General features: G+C 43.0%; 1 protein-coding gene across 1 annotated transcript; it reads left to right on the top strand.

The window, feature by feature from the left end:
- The first annotated feature begins 214 nt into the window (after positions 1-214).
- APOD (apolipoprotein D) lies at positions 215-16878 on the top strand. The gene is made up of 5 exons (XM_036243325.1): positions 215-354; positions 3894-4059; positions 9834-9955; positions 13484-13572; positions 16389-16878. Exons 2-5 carry the CDS (start codon positions 3928-3930, stop codon positions 16622-16624), a joined length of 579 nt encoding a protein of 192 aa, XP_036099218.1. The 5' UTR covers positions 215-354; positions 3894-3927; the 3' UTR covers positions 16625-16878.
- Positions 16879-21763: the final 4885 nt, after the last annotated feature.

Here is a 21763-nt window from a genome sequence, read left to right as displayed (position 1 = left end):
AGCAAATTAAATTAGAAAATCCACATAGCTAAAAAAAAAAGATGTTTTGAATGAAATGCACTTTCTCTTTCTCACTCTCTCACACACAATATCTCATTGTTTCTTCTTCGGGGAGCAGCTGTGAAGGAAATGGGGGGAGGGAGATGGTCAAAACATTCCATCTTTGTGTTTTATACAGAGCTAAGCTTTTAGTCCAACCTTCCTGAACTGCAGGGGGTGTGGCATGCATTAAAATTAAACGTCAGTGACCTGATGAAGCTTATAAAATAACTTCAGAGAGGCTAGTTACCAATACAAGGCATCTCAAATTCGGTGATTTTGCATGTGGAAACTGTCTTCATCTTGATAACAAAGGTATGTACTGTAGTTTAAATTTTTATTTAGTACGAATAATGCTTAAAATAGAGACAGTCTTCACGTTCAATTGCCTCTTTTCAGCTAAAAATCATAACTAACATAATTATGAGACTGATGTGCTGCCCACTGCTCCAAAAGGGTCGCTTATCTAACACAGTTGAGGGCTTATGCCGGTAGCTTTGCAGACTTGGTCTTATCTTTCCTTAAACTTACAAGGTAGATATTACTAGTGCCATTGTTCAGTTGAGGAAACTGAGGTTCAGATATCTGAAGCAACAGGTCCAAGATAAGACTGCCAACAAATGCCAAAGCTGGGGTGTCAACCCAACTTTGATTCACCTCAAAGTCTTCTGCTTGCACTGTGCACCCCTCTGTACTGATGAGACAATGAGAGGGCTTTCTGTACACCATTACTGTACTAGATAGATTCTCGGGCAGCTGTTATCCAAATGTGCATTACAGTAAAATACTGAAGAAGGAACAGGAATTCATTGTGTGGATAGAAAATGCGTTTAACAATATGGCACAAAAGTAAGTTCTTCAGAAGATATGTTTTCTTGTTGAATTCAATAGCTAAATGGGTTTCCAAGACCCATTTACTTGTAGACATTTATTGGTTGTTATCATGTGAAATCCAAACATCTAGTCCTTAATGTTCTATAGCTTCTTGAGATCAGAGACGAGGTCCATGCTAACATGCAGGTGTTAGGAGTGCAGAGTCTTAGGAGATCTGGCCTAAGATCTGCTCCACGGCTGACCAGGAAGTAACCTGGGCAAACTGACCTCACTGAGCTCAGCACAGGACCCTTCTAGACAGGATGTTGTGGTAATTCAGTACCTGGCACATGTGAAATACTAAGGCTGGGCTTCTGGGTAGGGAAGCTCAATGCTTGTGAGCAGTGGTTCTCAGTCAGTGCCAGCCCAGTGGATGCATCTTAGAATTATTTATTTATTTATTTATTTATTTATTTATTTATTTATTTATTTATTTTTATCCTCACCAGAGGACATTTTTCCATTTTTTTTGTTCAGATAGAGTGGGAGGGAGAGAGAGAGAGAGAAACATCGACATGAAAGGGACACATCGAGTAGTTGCCACCCGCACGACCCATCCAGGGCCGGGGACAAACTGCAACAGAGATACATGCCCATAGCAGGAACCGAACCCAGGTCTCTCTGGACCGCAGGCCGACACTCTAACCGCTGAGCCAAACCGACCAGAGCGAATTATTCTTAAATTATTCACTATTCAGCTAAACTAATATTTAAATTGCATTTATTTTAAAATACATCTGTATTTATTTTTAAAAGTATTTAAACTCTTGTCATTAGGACAATCTTCTCATTAGTGTTATTTACAAGATGCAAAAATATATGTCATATACACTCAAGTTCAGAGGTATATGTTAATAATGTGATTTGCCCTCAGTAGGTACTCAGTAAGTGTTGGGTGAATTAGAATGGAAGGGACATTGAAAAAATTATGGATCTTATCAACCCTTTCTCTCACAAAAAATTTCAATTATAGGAATAAAATGACTGCAATAAAGAGATATTTTTGGAAGAGATGCAATCAGGGGGAATTAAGCCTTGCTCTGAAATCCTCCTACAAAACTAAAAAACATGTTTCAGCCCACAATAGAACATTTTGCAATAAGATAATTGTCAGAGCAAGATGTAGAGCTGACTTCTGGTGCAACTGTCACACGGCGAGGTGAGACCCGTCAGGTTACAGAGGTGGTGTGCAGAAGGAAGCATGCTCAGGGCGATACAGAACGAGCCGTGGGAGATGGGGCCCAAATCCCAGCTCTCTGCCCCACTGGGACTCAGTGTCCCCATCTGTACACCTCGGGGGAGGGGTTGGATAAATTACCTCTAAGGGCCTGACCTGTTCGGGGGATCGTGTAGAATGTGTGACTCTCCTTTGAGGTTAGAGCGGCTGGGCAAGGCACTGAACGTGGAGCCTCCTGGGGGCCAAGAGTAGAGCTCCAGTGGTTTTAAGAGCCTCTTGGAAATGGTTGCAAATTTTTGTAGGTTTAGGCTGGGTTTCTGGAAATCCATCATCCCTGGAAAAGTTACATGGTGGTAGGGGCTGATGGGAAAGGGAGCTTCAGAGAAAATAGAAGTTGGTCCCTCCCATCCCTGCAGACTTGCTAAGGGGGGCAGGGCTCAGTGACCACCCCTCCCCCGCCCTCTCCACCCTCTGGCAGCTTTTACTTGTTATGTAATTTTTCTTTTGAAAACCAGCCAGGAAACCTCCAGAAGAAAAGCTATTGATCATTCAAGGTCATTTGAAGGTTTAGAGACTCATAATAAAGTGGTTATAATTATTCCTATTATGACACATCCTTTTAAATGCTCAGATCTGAGAACATTTTGCCTGTGTTGCTTCAGTCCTGCTCATCACAGGGAGAAAGGCAAAGAGCTGGAAATAGCTCTTGTGCAGCTACAAGCAAGGAGTCACATGGAAGAGAACAGACTGAAAACAAGTCAGTGAGAGAAGCAGGGAACAGCCTGGATGCTCAGACCCTGCCAGCAACCCTGCGGCCCCCCAACCCCACCTGCTGCCCCTCCTCAACGCAGCCTCCACTGTCGGAAAAGTGCTTTGGGCAGAAATACTGGTTGCAAAGTTGCATGCCAGCTATTAGTCTTTCTCAAGTTAAATACACGTCTATGAAAAATATCCCCAATAGAATGTAAATAAATGAAAGAAGAGAAATTCGGGAAACAATCACTTATTTCTGCTTTTCATAGTAATAATAACTAGCATTTATTGAGCATCTTCTCAGTATCAGATGCTGCTCTAAATGCTCTATTATTTCATTTAATTCTTGCAAAACTTCATAAGGTGGGTATGATTACTATTCTTACTTAATAGACCAGGAGACTGAAGCATAAATTGAACACAGTTATACGCAGTATGTGGCAAAGCCAGAATTCAAACCTGTTCAGGGTGACTGGGGTGTGCCTAGGCCGCTGCTCCCTGTCAAGGTTTCCAGGGCCACTCCTGGGTTGGGAAACAGCCCAGCAAGATGGGGGCAGTGTTGGGGAGTGGGGTCAGGGGGCATTTCTCTTATGAATCTCATAAGATACTAAATGTCGTAAGTGATTTATTTTTGTTGTTTCTCTCTCATGGTTCCCTTGACAGCTTCAGTGTCTCCCTTTGCCTATCCCCTGTCCCCACATTGTTTCTGTTCATTCACGTGTCTACTGTGCCTGACACTGCAAGGTTCTGTGGGAGAGTCCAGGGAGAATTAGACACCGTGTCCACCCTTGAAAAATGCCTAATCAGGTGAGGGGGAGAAGTTGCAACATAAATCCAACGAAGTCTACTACCAGGACGAGTGTGCTCTGATGCAGGTGCAAAGGTTCTAGAGAGAGGCTCCCAGGGGAGGCAGACCTCACAGTTCAGGTGGCCCTGGAGGATGCAGGACTCACACTGGCTGAGTGGGAGGACTGCCCACAGAGGGACCAGCCAGTCCATAAATCTTTCTCCAGCGATTGCTCAGAAGGCTCCAGCTGCTTTTTTCCTCCAGTTCCAGGTTCCATCCCCAGACCCCCCGCCTCAAGATGGTGAAGGCGCTGCTGCTGCTGCTGCTGCTTCCCGCACTGGCGGGCCTCTTCGGTGCCGCAGAGGGACAAGCCTTCCATCTTGGGAAGTGCCCGACTCCTCCTGTGCAGGAGAATTTTGACGTGAATAAGGTGTGGTAAAAGGCTAACCTCCCACTTGTTTTGCTGTCTCCTGTTTGAATAAGCACCCTACAAGGCTCAGTTGTTGTTGTTTTTAATTTTATTTCTTCATTGATTTTTAGAGAGAGAGGAAGGGAGAGGGAGAGAGAGATAGAAACATCAATGAGAGAGAACATCAATTGGCCACCTCCTGCATGCCCCCCATTGAGGATCAGGCCCACAACCTGGGCATGTGCCCTGACCAGGAATCGAACCAGCAACCTCTTGGTGCATGGGTCGATGCTCAACCATGAAGCCACACCAGCTGGGCTTTTAAAAAAAATTTTTTTAAGGCTCAGTTTTATTGTTCTGCTTTGATGGGCACGGCAAGCCTTGGGGGAGGTATTTACCTTATTTGTGGTTCCCCTAAAGCAAACTCTTGACACAAGAACTGGGAGCAGAGCCTGGCCAGTGTGATTCAGTGGATTGAGCATCATCCAATGGACCGAGAGGTCCTGGTTCAATTCCCGGGCATGTGGCTGCAGGCTTGATCCCCAGTTGGGGACCTGTAGGAGGCAGCCAATTGATGTTTCTCTCTCACATTGATTTTCTCATCCTCCCCCTTCCTCTCTCTCTCTAAAAAATTAATAAAAACATAATAAAACAAAAAAGAACTGGGAGCAGGAAGTGTTTGTAAGATGATCACAGGAAGCTTGAGTGAGCATGTAGGGAAAGTGAGACAGAAAAGGCAGAAAAGCAATAAAGGGTGCATCAAGGAGCAGGTTACTCTGTGAACAGCGGGGTTCAATCCTTCTGAGGATCCTCTAAGGAAATGTGTGGAATGCATCTCAGATTGTCCCATGGACAGATGCAGGTGGCCATGGGAGCTCCCATGGCAAAGCTGTCTGGCAGAGGAGACAGAGGGGCAGTGTGTGTGGGAGTTGTCAGTGACGGGGGTAAACACACAGCTGGGCTAAGAGGACTGCAGTACCCTTGTCTCCATTCTACCAATGAAGAAGCTGGATGTTGGAGAGCTTGTAAGCTACCCAGTCACACAGCCAGAAAACGCAGATCAGGATTAAAACTAGGCTTCCCAGTGGTGCAGAACACCCACCGGTTACCCCACACAGGGCCTAGAAGAGGAAGAACTCCCTAAGGGGCTTTCTTGTTATCTGCACTAAAGAGATATCAATATGACTTTTCTTCCTCAAATTTGGCCCAGTCTTACTGAATACCTGTGTGGCCAGGTATGGGGGATGGGCAGCAGAAAGAGGCCGCTATTGGATGACATGACTTAGAGGCTCTCATTGCTGCTAATTAGGCCTAGTACCTCTTGTTAAAATATACTCTCCTTGAATAAAAGGATCTCTCTTTTAAGAAGCAATTCACGTCCAGCCAGTGTGGCTCAGTGGTTGAGCGTCGACCCATGTACCAAGAGGTCACCGGTTCGATTCCTGGTCAGGGCACGTGCCCAAGTTGTGGGTCTGATCCCCAGTGGAGAGCATGCAGGAGGTGGCCAATTGATGTTCTCTGTCATCGATGTTTCTATCTCTCTCTCTCTTTCCGATTCCCTCTCTCTAAAATCAATATAGAAAAATTATTTTAAAAAGAAGCAATTTAGCCCTGGCCAGTTTGGCTCAGTGGTTAGAGCGTTGGCCTGCGGTCCGGAGAGACCCGGGTTTGGTTCCCGCTAAGGGCATGTACCTCGGTTCCAGTTTGTCCCTGGCCCTGATTGGTCGTGCGGGTGGCAGCCACTCGATGTGTCCCTTTCACGTCGATGTTTCTCTCTCTCTCTCTCTTCCTCTCTCTCCCTCCCACTCTATCTGTACCAAAAAAAAAAAAAAGAAGCAATTTACTTGTTATGAGTAACATTGAAGTTATTATCAGTCACTCACACCTCAGTTTGAATGAGTGTTGGGACATTTTAGGGCACGGATTAGGCAGAGAATGAGGGAAGAGAGCTCAAAGCCTGAAAGGGTTGGGAAGAAGGAGCACCATCAATAGAGTTCAAACAGGGAGGTAGAAGGAGAGATATATGCTGACTTACTCCATTAATTATTAAGGGGTGATTCCTTTATACAGGTATAAGAGGCTTTGGAGAAAAAATTTAAGGAATTTGAGTTACATTTCAGTTTTGGGGTAAAAATCCCAAGATGCTTTGCAAATTATAATCAATCTATATTTACTAAAGTCCTTTGAATAATAAAGCAGAAAGTTTTACTGAGATATAATCCATATGCTATATAACTTACCTATTTAAAGTAGCCTTCACTTTCAGTGGTTTTTAGTGCATTCACAGTTATGAAACCATCAACCACAATCAATTTTAGAACATTTTCAGCATCTCAAAAAGAAACGCCATACCCATTAACAGTTACTCTTCACTTCCCCCAACTTCCTCTGCTTCGGCAACAATAATCTGCTTTCTCTCTGTATGAATTTGCCTATCCCAGACATTTCATAGAAATGGAATCATACAGTAGGTCTTTTGTGACTGATTTCTTTTAGCAGCATAAGTGTTCAAGATTCATCCATGTTGTAATATATATCAGTACTTCATTTCTTTTCATTGCAGAATAATATTCTACTGTATGGTTTATGCCACATTTTATTCACCTGTTCATCATTTGGGTTATTTACACTTTTTGACTATCAAGAATGCTGCTGCTAGGAGTATTTATGACCAAGATTTTATGTCTGCTTGTTTGTTTTCATGGACATATATTCTTTTACCTGGGTATATACCTAGGAATAGAATTGCTAGGTCATATAGTAACTCCATGTTTAATCTTTTGAGAAGCTGTCAGACTCTTTTCCAAGAGACCCACACCATTTTATATTACAACCAGGAGTGTATAATTCTAATTTTTTCATAACTTTGCCCACACTTTTTATTGTTATATTTCTGATTATAGAAATTTTTAGTGGCTATGAAGTGGTATCTTACAGTGGTTTTGATTTACATTTCCTTAATAATTAATGATGTTGAGCATCTTTTCGTGTGCTTATTGGAGATGTCTATTCAAGTTCTTTACCCATTTTCAGTCAGGTTATTTATCTTTTAATTATTGAGATATAAGTGTTCTTTATGTGTTTTAGATACAAATTCCTATCAGACATATGATTTGCAAGTTTTTTTCCTCCCATTTTATGGATTGTCTTTTTACTTTATTGATACATATAAGTTTTTAATATTAATGATGTCCATTTATGTATTTTTTCTTTTGTTGCTTGTGGTTTGGCATCATATCTAAAAAGCCATTGCCTAATCCAAGGTTATAAAGATTTACTACTATATTTTCTCCTAAAAGATTTTTAGATCTAAGTCTGTGATCCATTTTAAGTTAAATTTTGTATATAGTGTAATATAAGAGCCCAACTTATTCTTTTACATGTGGATATTCAGTTGTCCCAGAACTATTTGTTGAGAAGACTATTCTTTTCTCACTGAATAGTCTTGGCGTTCTTGTCAAAAATCAATTGACCGTATATGTAAGAGTTTATTTTTGGACTCTCAACTGTATTTTATTGATCTATATGGTTATCCTTATGCCAATACGATACAGTCTTGATTACTATAGCTTTGTAGTTAAGGTTTGAAATCAGAAAGTATGAGTCTTCCAACTTTGTTCTTTTGGCTATTTAGGGTCCTTTGCATTTCCATATAATTTTAGGGTGAGTATCTCAATTTCTATGAAGAAGTCTATTGGGAGTTTTAATAGAGATTACATTAAATCTGTTATATATCAATTGCCATTTTAACAATTTTGTCTTCCAACTCATGAATTTAAAATATCTTTCAGTCCTGGGTGGTTTTGCTCAGAGGTTAGAGCCTCGGTCTGTGGACCAATGAGTCTCAGGTTCGATTCCGGTCAAGGGCATGTACTTCGATTGTGGTTCGCTTCCTGGCCCTGGTCGGGGTCATGCAGGAGGCAACCAGTCAATGTGTCTCTCTCATGTTGATGTTTCTCTCTTTCTCCCTCCCTCCCTCCCTCCCTCCCATTCTATCTGAAGATAAATGAAAAAATATCCTCGGGTGAGGATTAAAAAAATAAATAAGTAAATAGAGTAAAATACCTTTCCATTTACTTAGGTCTTTAATTTCTTTCAACAATGTAGTTTTCAGAGTATAAGTTTTATGCCTCTTTGGTTAAATTTATTTCTACATATTTTATTTTTTTAATGTTATTGTAAATAGAATTTTCCTAATTTCATTTGCAGGTTTCTCATTTTAAATGTAGAAATAGATTTGATTTTTGCATATTGATCTTGTATCCATTTATCTTGATGAATTCATTTATTAGTTCTAATAGTTTGTGTGTGTGTATGGATTCCTTAGGGTTTTCTATATACATAATCATGTCATCTGCAAATAGAGATAGATAGTTATACTTCTTCCTTTCCAGGATTCTCTTTTTTTGTAAATCCTCACCCAAGGATATTTTTCTGTTGATTTTTAGATAGAGTGGGAGGGGGAGAGAGAGAGAGAGAGAGAGATGTGAGAGAGACACATCGATTGGTTGCCTCCCGCACAACCCCAACCAGGGCAGGAATCAAACCTGCAACTGAGGTACATGCCCTTGACCAGGAATTGAAACCACGACTTTTCGGTCCGTGGGCTGACATTCTAACCACTGAGTCAAACCAGCCAGGCCCCAGGATTCTTTTTAAACATTGCATTTTCGTATGTAGATAGAGAAATTGAGATCCTAGAACCTGGAAAAAGCAAGAAAACAGATGCTCTTCTAGAGCCTCGGAAAGGAATACAGCCTTGCCAACATCTTGATTTTAGCCCAGTGAGACCCATGTCAGAACTATAAGAAAGTAAATTTGTGTTGTTTTACACAAAAGGTAGCTTAATATATACACTATTTGCACCTGACTCTTTTTATTAAATGTATCTTAGAGATAATTTCATATTACTCTTTTAAAAGAGGATGTATAGCATTCCACTATATAAATGTGTCATTATTTATTTACCCAACCCCCTAATAATGTTCATTGAGACTGTTTCCTTTTTATTATTATTATTATTACTAACTGTACTACAACAAATAATCTTATACATACATCATTTCTCCTTCTCAGAGGATTCATTCCCAGAAGTGAAATTGCTGGGCCAAAAAGTACATGCATATTTAGTTGTGCTAGGTACTGCCAAATTACCCTTCACGAAAGTTGTAAATTGGTTCTGTCTCTGTGCAAGGCAATGTATAGAAGCAGGAGAGTGCTTGACCTCACCCACACGGTTGCACACTTCCTGTAATGTTGACTCTACACGAAGTTATGAACTGAGAGCAAGCCCCCCGTGGAAGAACGATACAGGTCTTCTAACTCCTGATTGTCTTCCAAAAGCCTTTGTGATCAACTTTGTGTGGGGTCACGTGAGGAGAATTCAACCACCTCTGAAATCCCACAGTGAACATATCTAACTTTGTACACAATTCAGAGACACCTTGAAGAATCATAAAACGTTTGAAATGGCACCTAACATCATCTAGACAAATCCCTTCCTTTGACAGAGTTTTGAATTTCACATAGATTTTGGCTGAAGGAGACACTGAGAGCATATCTAAATAAGGAGCACTTTAGGAACAGAAAGTGACATTCAATCAATGCCCACACATCCGATTCACTTGTTCTCCTTTGAATCAGTATCTTGCTCAGTTGCCACTGGAAACAATGCAGCCCATTTTGCCTGGTTCTCCCCCAGGAAAGGGCTCTGCTCTGAAAGACGACAATGGAGAAGAGTTTGCAGGTCCCCAGAGGGCCACAGGGTTTTGCTCTGCTTGTTGTTGTCTCTGCAGTATCTTGGAAGATGGTATGAAATTGAGAAGATCCCAGTGAGCTTTGAGAAGGGAAGCTGCATCCAAGCCAACTACTCACTAATGGAAAACGGAAACATCAAAGTGATAAACCAGGAGCTGAGGTGAGTGGCTGTGGTTTCAAAGGCACTGCACATCCTGGAGCCGGCCCTGCAGAGAGCTGTCCTGGGGTGACTGGGTGTCCTTGCAGTCTAGTTCAGGGAGGATTCCATCATTGCTGGGTCTGGACTGACTCTCCGCAACAGGCCCTGAGAGGAAAGCTTTCGGTGGGCAGGATGATGAGGGCTAGAAGTCACTCACTCATTTCCATGACCACTTGCTGACCACCTACTGTGCACTGGATCCTGTGAGAGGCACTAGGGACTCAGTGGAAATCCTGTTCTCACTGCAAAGTGGATATTGTGGTAGTAAAAGACATCAGGGACCATCTTGTCTGACTCCAAAGGAGAAGAGAAGCCCGTCCTATATCATGTACTGACAGTGGGCATCCAGCTTAGCTTGAAGCTTCCAGGCACTGGGAGCATATCACCATCCATGACCGGTTATCCCATCTCCAAACAGCTTCAGCTGTTAGAAAACACCTTTTCTGCCCTGGCCGGTTTGGCTCAGCGGTTAGAGTGTCCGCCCCACAGTTCAGGGAGACCTGGGTTCGGTTCCCACTAAGGTCACATACTTCGGTTGCAGTTTGTCCCCAGCCCCGGTTGGGGTCGAGTGGGTGGCAGCCAGTCAATATGTCTCTCTCACATCGGTGTTTCTCTCTCTCTTTCTTCCTCCCTCTCTCCCTCTCGCTCTATCTGAAGATGAATGCAAAAAAGTATCCTCAGGTGAGGATAAAACACAAAAACGCTTTTCTTATTAAACAAAAAGATCAAATACATCCGTAGTCACACACTAGAGTATGTGAACAGGATAGCCTACAGAAATGTACTTTTCTATTACAGAGGGCTTTTCCCATTTGATGTTTGATCCCAAAATTCACACTTTGAAAAGCAGCCATAAACTTATAAAAGCCTCAGGAAAACTCCCATGCACTCTCCATCAACAAAGATAACAGCAACAATAAATACAGTAACTAACAGTTATTAAGCATTTCCTATGTGCAAGGCACTATTCTGTGTGTACATGTAGATATACATGTGTATGTACCTATATGGGTACGTATATAAAGGGTGGGGCAAAAGTAAGTTTACAGTTTATATGGAAAATAGTACAATAATGAATAAATAATAATACAAGAATAAACTGTTTCACATACTCACAATGTAAATCTACTTTTGCCCCACCCTGTATATTGATTTAATCCCATAACAACCCTGAGGTAGTGCTATTACTATTTTATTATTTAAATTTATCTTTATTGTTGAAAGTATTATAGATGTCCCTCCTTTTTTCCCCCTCTGACCCCCTCCTCCCCTCTCCCACTCCCGCCCCTGCCTTCACAGTACTGTTGTCTGTGTCCATTGGTTATGCATATATGCATATCAGTTTTTCAGTTTACCTCTTCCCACCACCCCCTTCTCTCTGAGGTTTGACAGTCTTTTCCCTACTTCCATTTCTCTGGGTCTAACCCCATTTTCATGGATAAGGAAACTGAGGTACAGAGAAGTAAAGTAATTTGCCCAAGGATCACACAACTTATAAGTGACACGAAGCTGAGATCCCAACCCAGGGAGAAGTGAAATGGGGAAGAGAACCGAAGACAGATAACGGGACGGCTGGGAATGTAGGGTTGTCCCAGTTCCCTACGGGATCTGAGAATTGTGTTCAACTCTAAGAAAACAACGCCAACCCAGCCTGGAAGTTACTTGAACTCAGAGGGGCTTTCTGAGGCCATCCTATTATCTACTGAGCTTCTTGTGAGCCAAAACACAGTGGGTTGACCCTGACCCTGTGTAACCCAAAGAAACAAAGTGAGGACCTTGAGGGCCTAGAGAAAAATTCAGCTCACTTCGGAGCCCAGGAAGGGCTACAGGAAGTAGGATGTAGACACCCAGAAGATCTCACAAGAATTCTGTAGGCCCTAAAGTTGCAATGACTTTTTTCAAATATTTCGTCCCATTCTAAGATTAAGAGTCAGACAATGAAACAGATCCCAACACCTATGTGATTCCCCCACTCTCCGTCAGAGTTGGCCAGGGTCTTGAGTGCTAGGGTCACATCTGGTTAAGGTACAAGAGGACACAAAGGAAGGTTTGCTAGTTCAGGAAACGGGTATAGTTTCTCCTTCCAGGAGCACTGCAGAGTGAGCGCAGGGCACAGCAGAGAGTCTGAGCAAAACACTAGCCAGTGTCAGAGAATCTGACAGACAAAGCAACTGGCACAGGGTTGGAAGCTGAAGGGCTCAGGCTTTTGAGAAAGGCTGCCTGGTGTCAAGTCCTGGTTCTTCTACCACTTACTAATTTTCTCAGCCTCCCTTTCCACCCAGGTAAAATGGCAACAATCATAGCACCTCCCCCAGACAGTTTTGTTTGCAAGAGTGAGGCGATACGTGTAAAGCACTTAGACCAGTGCTGGGTGTATAGTAATCATTTAATAAATATTTCCTATTATTATTAGTCTGCTGCTACCCTTGAAAATACTCATTCATTTTCCCCATGAAAAAGTTATAAATTTATGATCAGTGAGTGGTGTTTCAAAAACTGTTCTGAAGCACAATGCAAATGATAGTGAAAAGGGGAAAAGTCTGATGGGAAGAGACTGGTTTGTTGCTAAGCAACTGTATGCAGATAGAAATGGACCATCTTCCTAATGGCTGAGTTCCAGGTGAGAGAGCAGGGCTGTGTCTCCGCCCTATTCAACGATAAACAGACAATGCATCCAGGATCGGCAGAGTACATTTCCCACCCTTCCTTACCTAGTGATTGTTGTCTGGTTTCTAAGACATCCATCACCACTATTCATAGCCTCCTGACCTTCTGACGGGTACTACTGCTCTAATTTTAGTTTGCTCCCTCGAGGACAGATGAACAGGCAGCTCCTCTCCCAGCTTCCTAATAAGAGCACCCTGGTGGCTGAGCACTGCCCTGTGTGCTGCCTCCATCCCCAGGCCTTTCCCCTCTCCCCATGCTCCGTGAGGTCACTGGGAGTTATCCAGAAACAGGGCCAGCTCCATTAGAAAGAGTGAAAGTGTTTTATACACCCTAAGACCATCACCTGTGGGAAAGATGGTGTCACATGAGATCACTAAGGCTAAAAGAGGGTCTTGCAGATCTCCAGACTCCATGTTTTTGCCCCTTTTCATGTTTAAAGAAGTGATTTACTTTTTAAAAGTGAATTCTTAGTGTACTGGGTTGTTTTGCATGTTTTTCCTTTTTAACTTCCACTTTCTGGAGCCTTGCAGGCCATTGCATACTGTCCAAAAACAGTGTTGCAGTGCAAGGGCCGAACATAGTATCCAATCCTAGAGCAATGCAATCGCTGTTTCATACCTTCCCAAGCTTGTCTTCCTCTGCTTGGTCTCAGAGACAGTCGCAAAGTGAAGAGGAAAGAATGGAACTAGAGTCCACCTGCCTTCAAGATCCTCCCTAAACAGAAATCACAATGTTGGTCACTATGGTTCTTAGTGTAACAAATCTTGCCTTTCAGAGATTTTTGCTTTCGATTAGTTCAGGTTCTTTTTGAACTCATTGCAGATCTGATGGAACTGTGAATCAAATTGAAGGTGAAGCCTCCCAGGTCAACCTCACAGAGCCTGCCAAGTTGGGAGTGAAGTTTTTTTGGTGTAAGTATCCACTTCTCTCAGAAGTTTTCAGGGACAGGAGATAAGCAAAATGAGGGTTAGAGCCCTGGGCTGGATCACTTGTGTCACATCTGAGTGGCATTCATAATGATTCAATGAGTATTTATTGAGCACCTACTACATGTCAGGTACTGGGCAAGTTGCTGGAGATGCAATGATGAGGAGGACAGAGCTGGCCCTTGTCCCTGAGGAGCTTACATCCCCGCGCGAATACTGACAAGTACCCAGGCAGTTTATTATAAAACTACAGTGAGTGTTTCAATAGAGGGAGCACAGATTGGAGCATACAGTGCTTGAGCAGTAGGGCACCCAATCCAGTCTTGTTTCCTACAGGAAACCGAACCCTGCAAAATTAGTAATTATTAGCACAACTAACATGTGCAAAAGCTTGGAGACAAGAAATTGATAAGAGTGAAGGTAAGTTTGAGAGTTGGCTCTGTCCGCTACTTTCCAGCCTCATTGTTGGGGTCCCTGAGAGATATTTAATCACAGTCATTTGCCCTCTTGAGTTCTGGGCTAACTGAGGAATAGACAGGCAGCAGAAAAAGCACCGCATATTAGTTTTGTTGCTGAATTAATTAGTTTAATTCAGTTCAGAATTGTGAGGTTTTCTAATGAAAGAGTGCTTGGGAGCACCTCTCCCCACCTGGGGCAGACACTGAAATCACCAACTGCAAGAGGAATCACCACCCTCCTCCCCCATCCCTCCGCTGATGAGGGGCCTAGAGTGAGGCAGAGAGGAAGTTGTTATTCTGTAGAGCAAGATAGGAATGCTGAGAGGAGAAAACAGTTCCTCCCACGCACATCACTATGGGCAGCTAACTTCACATCTACATCTAGGTTGTGTAGATAACTAGATAACACATGCTCTGTAAGCTGTAAAGGGCTTTGTACAGGTCAGCTTCTCTTGTGATTTCTACAAATAAGAGAGTAAATAAAAGTTAGGTGATACAGGCACAGTTATTGGATTAATTAGAGGTAGATTTGGGACTAAAACCTAGGTCTCCAAACTCTCAACTGAGGGATGGGGATGGGAGTGAAGGTCAAATATTATGTGCACAACCTTCATCAGGAAACCAAATAGGAACTAAAAGAGGCAAGAGTTGTTGGTTGGGAAAGCAGAGGAGGAAGAGATGTATTGTGGTTGAAGGGATCAGATGTTTGCATTGGCTTTGGCAGGGTGTGTGGGAGATTATGGGAAAGGATGCTCCAAGTGGAGGGAATGGCATGAAAAAAGGTCTGAAGGGTCCATGGAGCGGGAGACAAGACTGGGGAGGGTCTCCAGTACCATGTTAGAGAATTTGAAGGTCCTTCCATAAGCAACAGGAGACTGTCAAAAGTTTTCTAATCAAGAGACATGGGAGTTTTCTTTACTAAAAGGAAAATATCTAGGTAAATTCATGCTTGAGTGCTAGACTCTGTGGGAGGAAGACAGAATGTGCATGCCTGAGAGTGTGCAAGTGGGGCACGATGAAGCTGCTGACATATCACTCGGGCTGAAGGGCTCTCACTCCAGCTGGGAACACACAACGCAGCTGAAACTCAGCTGTAGCAGACACATGGGGAATATAGGCTCTCATGAGTGAGCCAGGCAGATGGCACTAATGGTGCTAAAAGTGTAAGCCAGAAACACTACTCAGTCTAGCTCCTGCAGCCTTGACCAGAGTTCTGTCCAGACATCCTCCAAGTGTCCTTCTATTTTTATTTTTATAAACAGAAAGTCAGAGGTAGGAGAGATCTTGGTGGGTGGTCATCTGAACCGGTCCTCTGTGTGGTCCTAATAATCAGCTGGGTCCTTGAGCCCCCAGACAAGCTCTAACCACGCTCATACTGCCTCTGTCGAGCAGTTTAGCTCCGTTTGACTTGGCAAACAGTGAGATTATTTTTGAGTGGAAGGGGCAGGATTAAAACCCAGGGAAGCAAATTACCCAGGACTGTATATGTGTCCAAGTCTGGTTCTTACGGGGTCGGCACACATCTTTCTCCCATGTGGGTCCATCTTTCCCTTAACTTTAACAAGCTATGCTTGAGTTTTCCTTGGTTTGAAGCATGACTGTAGAGGTCAAATTCACAGAGGAAGTTTCTGGATTCAAATGGAGAGAGCAAATCCCCCATCTCTTTTCTTTAGGACCCTTTTAATCTTGGGCTTTCAATGCTATACAGTATTAATCAATGAATCTTCATAGACCCTTTGTAAGGAAGAGCTTACAAACTGTTACCACCTTATTTACCATATTCTGAAGAATGGAAGGATTGTCAAAGGGCAGGCAGGAAGAAAAACAAGCAAACCAATGTTAGCCACTACCTCCTCCCTTGGTCAAGTTCTTGAGGAAGCTGGGTGGTAGGGACTCAGAAAGCCTGAAGCCCATGGCCTTACATCCTTGACTCTGTTTAGCTAAGTAGTGCCTCTATCTGCACTAGTGCTACGTGCAGCCTGTCAGTCCAGGGGCTCCAGCCAACCTCCCCCACTCCAGTTACTATGGGCTTCCCCAGATCAACTTGCTACCCGGTCCTACCAGGGAGGATCCAGAATGCTACCTCTGAACTCAAGCTGCATATTAGAATCACAGGGGAGCTTTTAAAAGTACCAACCACCTCCATATCAGAATCCAAGGAGGAGTGGGGGTAGGGGCGGGGCTAGTATTTTTCAAAGCTCCCATACAACCCCCACATGAAGGCAGAATTAAGACTCACTGATCTAGAAGAACCAGGACACCAGAATGTGGCGTCCAGGTCCCAGAAGATTAAGGTTTCTCTTCCTCTGGTCCCTCCTAATACTGCCCTCCTCTGGTTCTCAGTGATGCCTTCGGCTCCGTACTGGGTCCTAGCCACTGACTACGAGAACTACGCCCTCGTGTACTCCTGTACCACAATCGTCTGGCTGTTTCACGTAGATCATGTTTGGATCTTGGGAAGAAACCCTTATCTGCCTCCAGAAACAGTGACCCAGCTCAAAGATATCCTGATCTCTAATAACATTGACATTGAGAAAATGACTATCACAGATCAGGGGAACTGCCCCGAGTTCCAGTAACGAGGCTCCAAAGGAGGCTGCATTCGCCCCATGTTCCTTCTTTTGCTTTGCTTTTTCCCCACCCCACTCCACCTCTCATAACAACAAGCCAACCCACCATGGCAAACCGTTGCAAATACAGAAGGGAAATTTGAAGCAGAAGACTGCAGAGAAGAACTCAAGGAAAGTTGGTCCAATACTTAGCCGTACACCACCTGTTACCTAACAATAAATGTTTGCTGTCCTGCTGTGCTCACAGTAAATTCTGAATTGGATCAATTGTGGATTTTTAATTATAAGCTTGTGTTTGGAAATCTTTAATCAGTTTTGTGGGGGGGAAAACTACGCACTGAAGAGTTTAAGTTTAAAGGTAACAACTCCGTTTCCGGAAAGGGAAAGCTGATGGCAAAGGCATATTCTGGATGACCTGGATCCAGGCACCCCGTCCGCATTAAGCACTCCTTTGGGGGGAATCATGTAAGGTTTTTGAGTCTCTGACAGGCAGTTTGCTTACAGCATTTACTTTATCATCAGGAGGTCTTCAGAGTCAGGCTGAAGAATGGGACCACCTTGGGGTCTGTGCAAGAAAGAAGAGAATCTATCAGGGAGGACTTATGGGGATTTTTAAAAGAAAATGATTAGGGGGAGGAGTTCCATTCAACTGATGTTCACTGATGCCCAGATGCATTCCAGGCATTAAAAGCACAGAATCCACCCTGGCCGGTTTGGCTCAGCAGTTAGAGCGTTGACCTTCGGTCCAGAGAGACCCGGGTTTGGTTCCCGCTAAGGGCATGTACCTAGGTTGCAGTTTGTCCCTGGTCCTGGTTGGGTCATGTGGGTGGCAACCACTCGATGTGTCCCTTTCATGTCGATGCTTCTCTCTCTCTCTCTCTCTCTCTCTCTCTCTCTCTCTCTCCCTCCCTCCCTCCCTCCCACTCTACCTGAACAAAAAATGGAAAAATGTCCTTGGGTGAAGATAAAAAAAAATAAAAAAAAAGCACAGAATCTCTGTCCTTCCACTAAGGGAGACTGACAATTTAAAATGAAATTATAATCCAAGCTGAAGAATGCAAAAGTAGGGAGGCGTGTGGAGGAGCCATGGGAGCTCCAGGAAAATCTCAAACCTTGCAAGACACAGGCACTCACAAGGCTGAACAGTCACGCCTCCTGGTGTTCCAGCTTCAGGGAGTCAGGAACTACTCTGAGATTTCTTTTTTTAATATTGTGACTTTCAAAAGCAGAAAGACCCCAGAATTGTCCCCCTGCAATTTCATTTAGCTCATATAACACCTGTAACTTACTAATGTTTGGGGAAATGAATAGCAAATGAAGCCATATGATTTGAATTTTGCTTTTTCAGCATGAATATAAAATATTAATTTCTTTGAGCACTTGAGACATTTAAATGCTTTATATTAAGTGTTACAAAAATCCTGCCTTGGCCAGTTTGGCTCAGAGGTTAGAGCGTCAGCCTCAGACCAAAGAGTCACGGGTTCAATTCCAGTCAAGGGCGCATGCCTCGGTTGCGGTTTGGTCCCCAGCCCTGGTTGGGGTTAGGCGGGAGGCAACCAATTGATGTGTCTCTCTCCCGTCGATGTTTCTCTCTCTCCTCCTCCTCCCTCATACTCTGCCTGAAAATAAACAAAAAAAAACATCCTTGGGTGAGGTTTAAAAAATAAAAAAGTAAATGTTAATAAAATTCCGCCAGTTTTGCTCAGTGGTTAGAGTATCGGCCTGCGGACCAAAGAGTCCTGGATTCAATTCTGGTTAAGGGTATGTACATTAGTTGTGGTTAGTCCCCAACCCTGGTCGGGGTGAGATGGGAGGCGGCCAATCGATGTGTCTCTCTCACATGGATGATTCTTTCTCTCTCCCCCTCGCTCTCTCTCTCTCCCTCTCACTCTGTCTGAAAATAGATGGAAAAATATCTATTAAAAAAAAAAAATCCCAAGGATCTTACTATGTACAATTTTCATTTTACTAAAAAAATGTGATCTCAAAATGTAGCTTCCAGTTTGAAATTCATAAAGGCTGAACCACTGGGCAAAAAGGCAGTTTGGAGGAGGTAGATACTGAAGGAAAGGACCCTCTCTCCCAAGCTGTGCCTACTGCTGTGCCCTGTGCTTTATCACACAGCCCACCCCACTGGAGAGTTCTTGGCTTCTCCTATAATACAGTTCTTCCCAAGAGTGCTAAGCTAATTATCTGTCTCTTATCTCATGGTACAATATAAGTTGTGATTGTATTCCTCTTAGTAGCTAGCTGTCTGGTAACATCTACAACAATGAAAGTGACTACATTTTGCACCTGTCCCAGTGTCTTTCCCAATACACAGGCTCAAATTTTTTATGTGAACGAATTATTCAATGGGTGGATAGAGGATGGACCTGAAGTTTTTGTTAAAGGAAAAGGAAACTATGAAGCAGGTATTAGGGATGACGGAATCTGAGAAAAGTCATTGGGAATCCAGAGGGCAGCAAGTATCTAGAAGAAACATGGGGGGAAACAACAAAAAAAATCCAGAAGTGAGAGGAACAGAAGGCAGGTGAGAAGTAAACAACAAAATAAAGACAATAGTGTTTCATAAATCTCCCTGTACCTATCTTCAGCTCCAACACTTATCAACAATTCACCAATTATCACCTACCACCCCCAATTTTTTCCTATAGTTTTTTGAAGCAAATTCCAGATATTACATCCTATTATCTTGCCCATAACTACCTATGTATAAATCTCTACCATACACCTTTAAAATAAACCAACAGCCCTGGCCGGTTTGCCCCGTGGTTAAAGCCTCCGCTCGCTGGCCGGAGAATCCCGGGTTGGGTTCCTGCTAAGAGCATGTACCTCAGTTGCGGTTCCTCTCTGACCCTGGTCGGTGTGTCCCTCTCATAACGATGTTTCTCTCTCTCTCCCTTTCTCTCCAATTCTCTCCCTCCCTCTCCCTTCCACTCTATCTGAAGATAAATAGAAAAATATCCCCAGGTGAGGATTAAAAAAAAACTTGTAGTAAAGACTACACAGCCACATGGGAGCTCGTGCCTACCTGCCCACACTCACTGCTGCGGGAAGGGAGGGTTGTTCCCACATATGACCTTGCTGTCTGCAGAGCTGGAATCTGGAGCATATGCTCCGCCTCCCCAGCAGCGTTCTATTGGACCAAGGTGTGTCCACCTGAGCTAGTAACAGCCAATCCAGAAACCTCTGATTATTTTTGTGGTCTAATTGAATAGAAAAGATAAACTAGGCCAATCAAATCTGCATTTGACTTTAAGAGATCTAGAGAGAGAGATGATTAAAAACTGTGGAAGTGCCCTGGCCAGTTTGGCTCATCAGTTAGATCATCAGCATACAGACCGAAGGATTGAAGGTTTGATTCTGGTCAAGGGCACATACCTGGGTTGCAGGTTCAAACCCGGGCCACCATCAGGGTGGTGCAGGAGGCAACCAAATGATGTCTCTCTCTCTCACATTGATGTTTCTCTCTCCCTCTCTGTCTCCCTCCCTCCCACTCTCTCTAAAAATCAATGGGAAAATATTCTCAGGTGAGGATTAACAAAACAAAAAGAAGAAGAAGAAAGAAAACTGTGGAACTGTAAACTCATGTCCTTTAGGGTGGCCATTATTGGCGATACACACCTGAAGTTATGAGAGTACAGAACAGAAATGCAAAGAGAAGCAAGGACTCCACTGAAGGCCCCTGGCAGAGCAGCTTCAGTAGTGGACGACTTTCTTTTTTTAATTAATTTATTTATTAAAAATTTTTTTTTCTTTTTGATTTTAGAGAGAAAGGGAGAGGGGGAGAGAGATAGAAACACTGATGAAAGAGAACATTGATTGGCCGCCTCCTGCACGCACCCCACTGGGGATCAGGCCCACAACCTGGGCATGTGTTCTTACCAGAAATCAAACCAGCGACCTCTTGGTGCATGGGTCAATGCTCAACCACTGAGCCTTTCTGGGTCCCAGCTCCAATCCCTGTGGAGTTTTGCTGCTTAGGTTCCTGTCCTTGGATTTCTGTGAGATTAGACGAAAGCAAGCGCAAGCGCGCGCACACGCACACACACACACACACACACACACACACACACCTGTTTTCTGAGGTAATTTAACTTGACTGAGTGAATGTTCCTCACAACCAAAATAGCCCTAAGACAAAGTGATCACAATATAACCTTGAATGCACAATATAACCTAAAAAATGCAGCATTTTAACTATGTTGTATGCAAAGTTACATGAAGTGATGGCCTGAAATCAAGGACTAAAAGTGAACAGAAAAAGAAATTAAAACAATGGGTTAGAGTGGTAGAATTACAAGGTGACTTTTTTTTTGCTATAGTGTTTGTAGTGCAGGCCCAAAACTTTAGACACTAAATCTTCCTTCTAGTTCAATCTGATTTCTCTGGCAAGTCTAGTGTCAAACCCCAAAGAAATAGCCTTTTCTTCTAACAATTATCTCAAACTTGAAGATCTTTCTGAACCATTCTCCCATCCCACCACACTCAATACAGCTGAGATGATGGCTTGATTTATAAATACAGGGTGTGTTATTAAAGCTATCTTTACTACAAATAAGATTCTCTGTATACTTCTAAGAGACATTAAGAGACATATTAAGTAATTTAGAAAGTTTTTATTTTCACAGTTGCCTAAACATTGTACTGTTTTATAAAATATTTCCAAAAGACACTCACCTTGATAATTATGAAAAAATATCAAAAATATTTAATTTCTTAAATATAGTCTACTTTAATGCTAAAATCCATATTTTGGCTAACTACTAAATATGAAATTGAAATAGATTCATCAGGAGTCATCTGATATGCCTTGACCAGTGTGCTCAATGTTTAGAACATCAGCCCAAGCACCAAAGGGTCACAGGTTCAATTCCCAGTCAAGGGTACATATTTGGGATACAAGTTCGATCCCCAGCACCAGTCGGGGCACAGGTGGGAGATAACCAATCAATGTGTCTCTAAAATCGATATTTCTCTCTCTGTCTGTCTGTCTCTCTCTCCCTCCCTCTCTCCCTTCCATTCTCTCTAAAAAGACAATGGAAAAAAAATCCTCAGGTGAGGATTTAAAAAAAAAGAGTCACCTAAGGTTTTCCAGCAGAATAAAGCAATCTGTACTGTTGATAATGCTGAGAGGAACCGTGG

This window comes from Molossus molossus, unplaced genomic scaffold (assembly GCF_014108415.1).
Source record: "Molossus molossus isolate mMolMol1 unplaced genomic scaffold, mMolMol1.p scaffold_m16_p_5, whole genome shotgun sequence".
Classification (NCBI taxonomy): domain Eukaryota; kingdom Metazoa; phylum Chordata; class Mammalia; order Chiroptera; family Molossidae; genus Molossus; species Molossus molossus.
The sequence above is the reverse complement of the archived record's forward strand: the minus strand, read 5'-3'. Positions and strand labels throughout refer to the sequence as shown.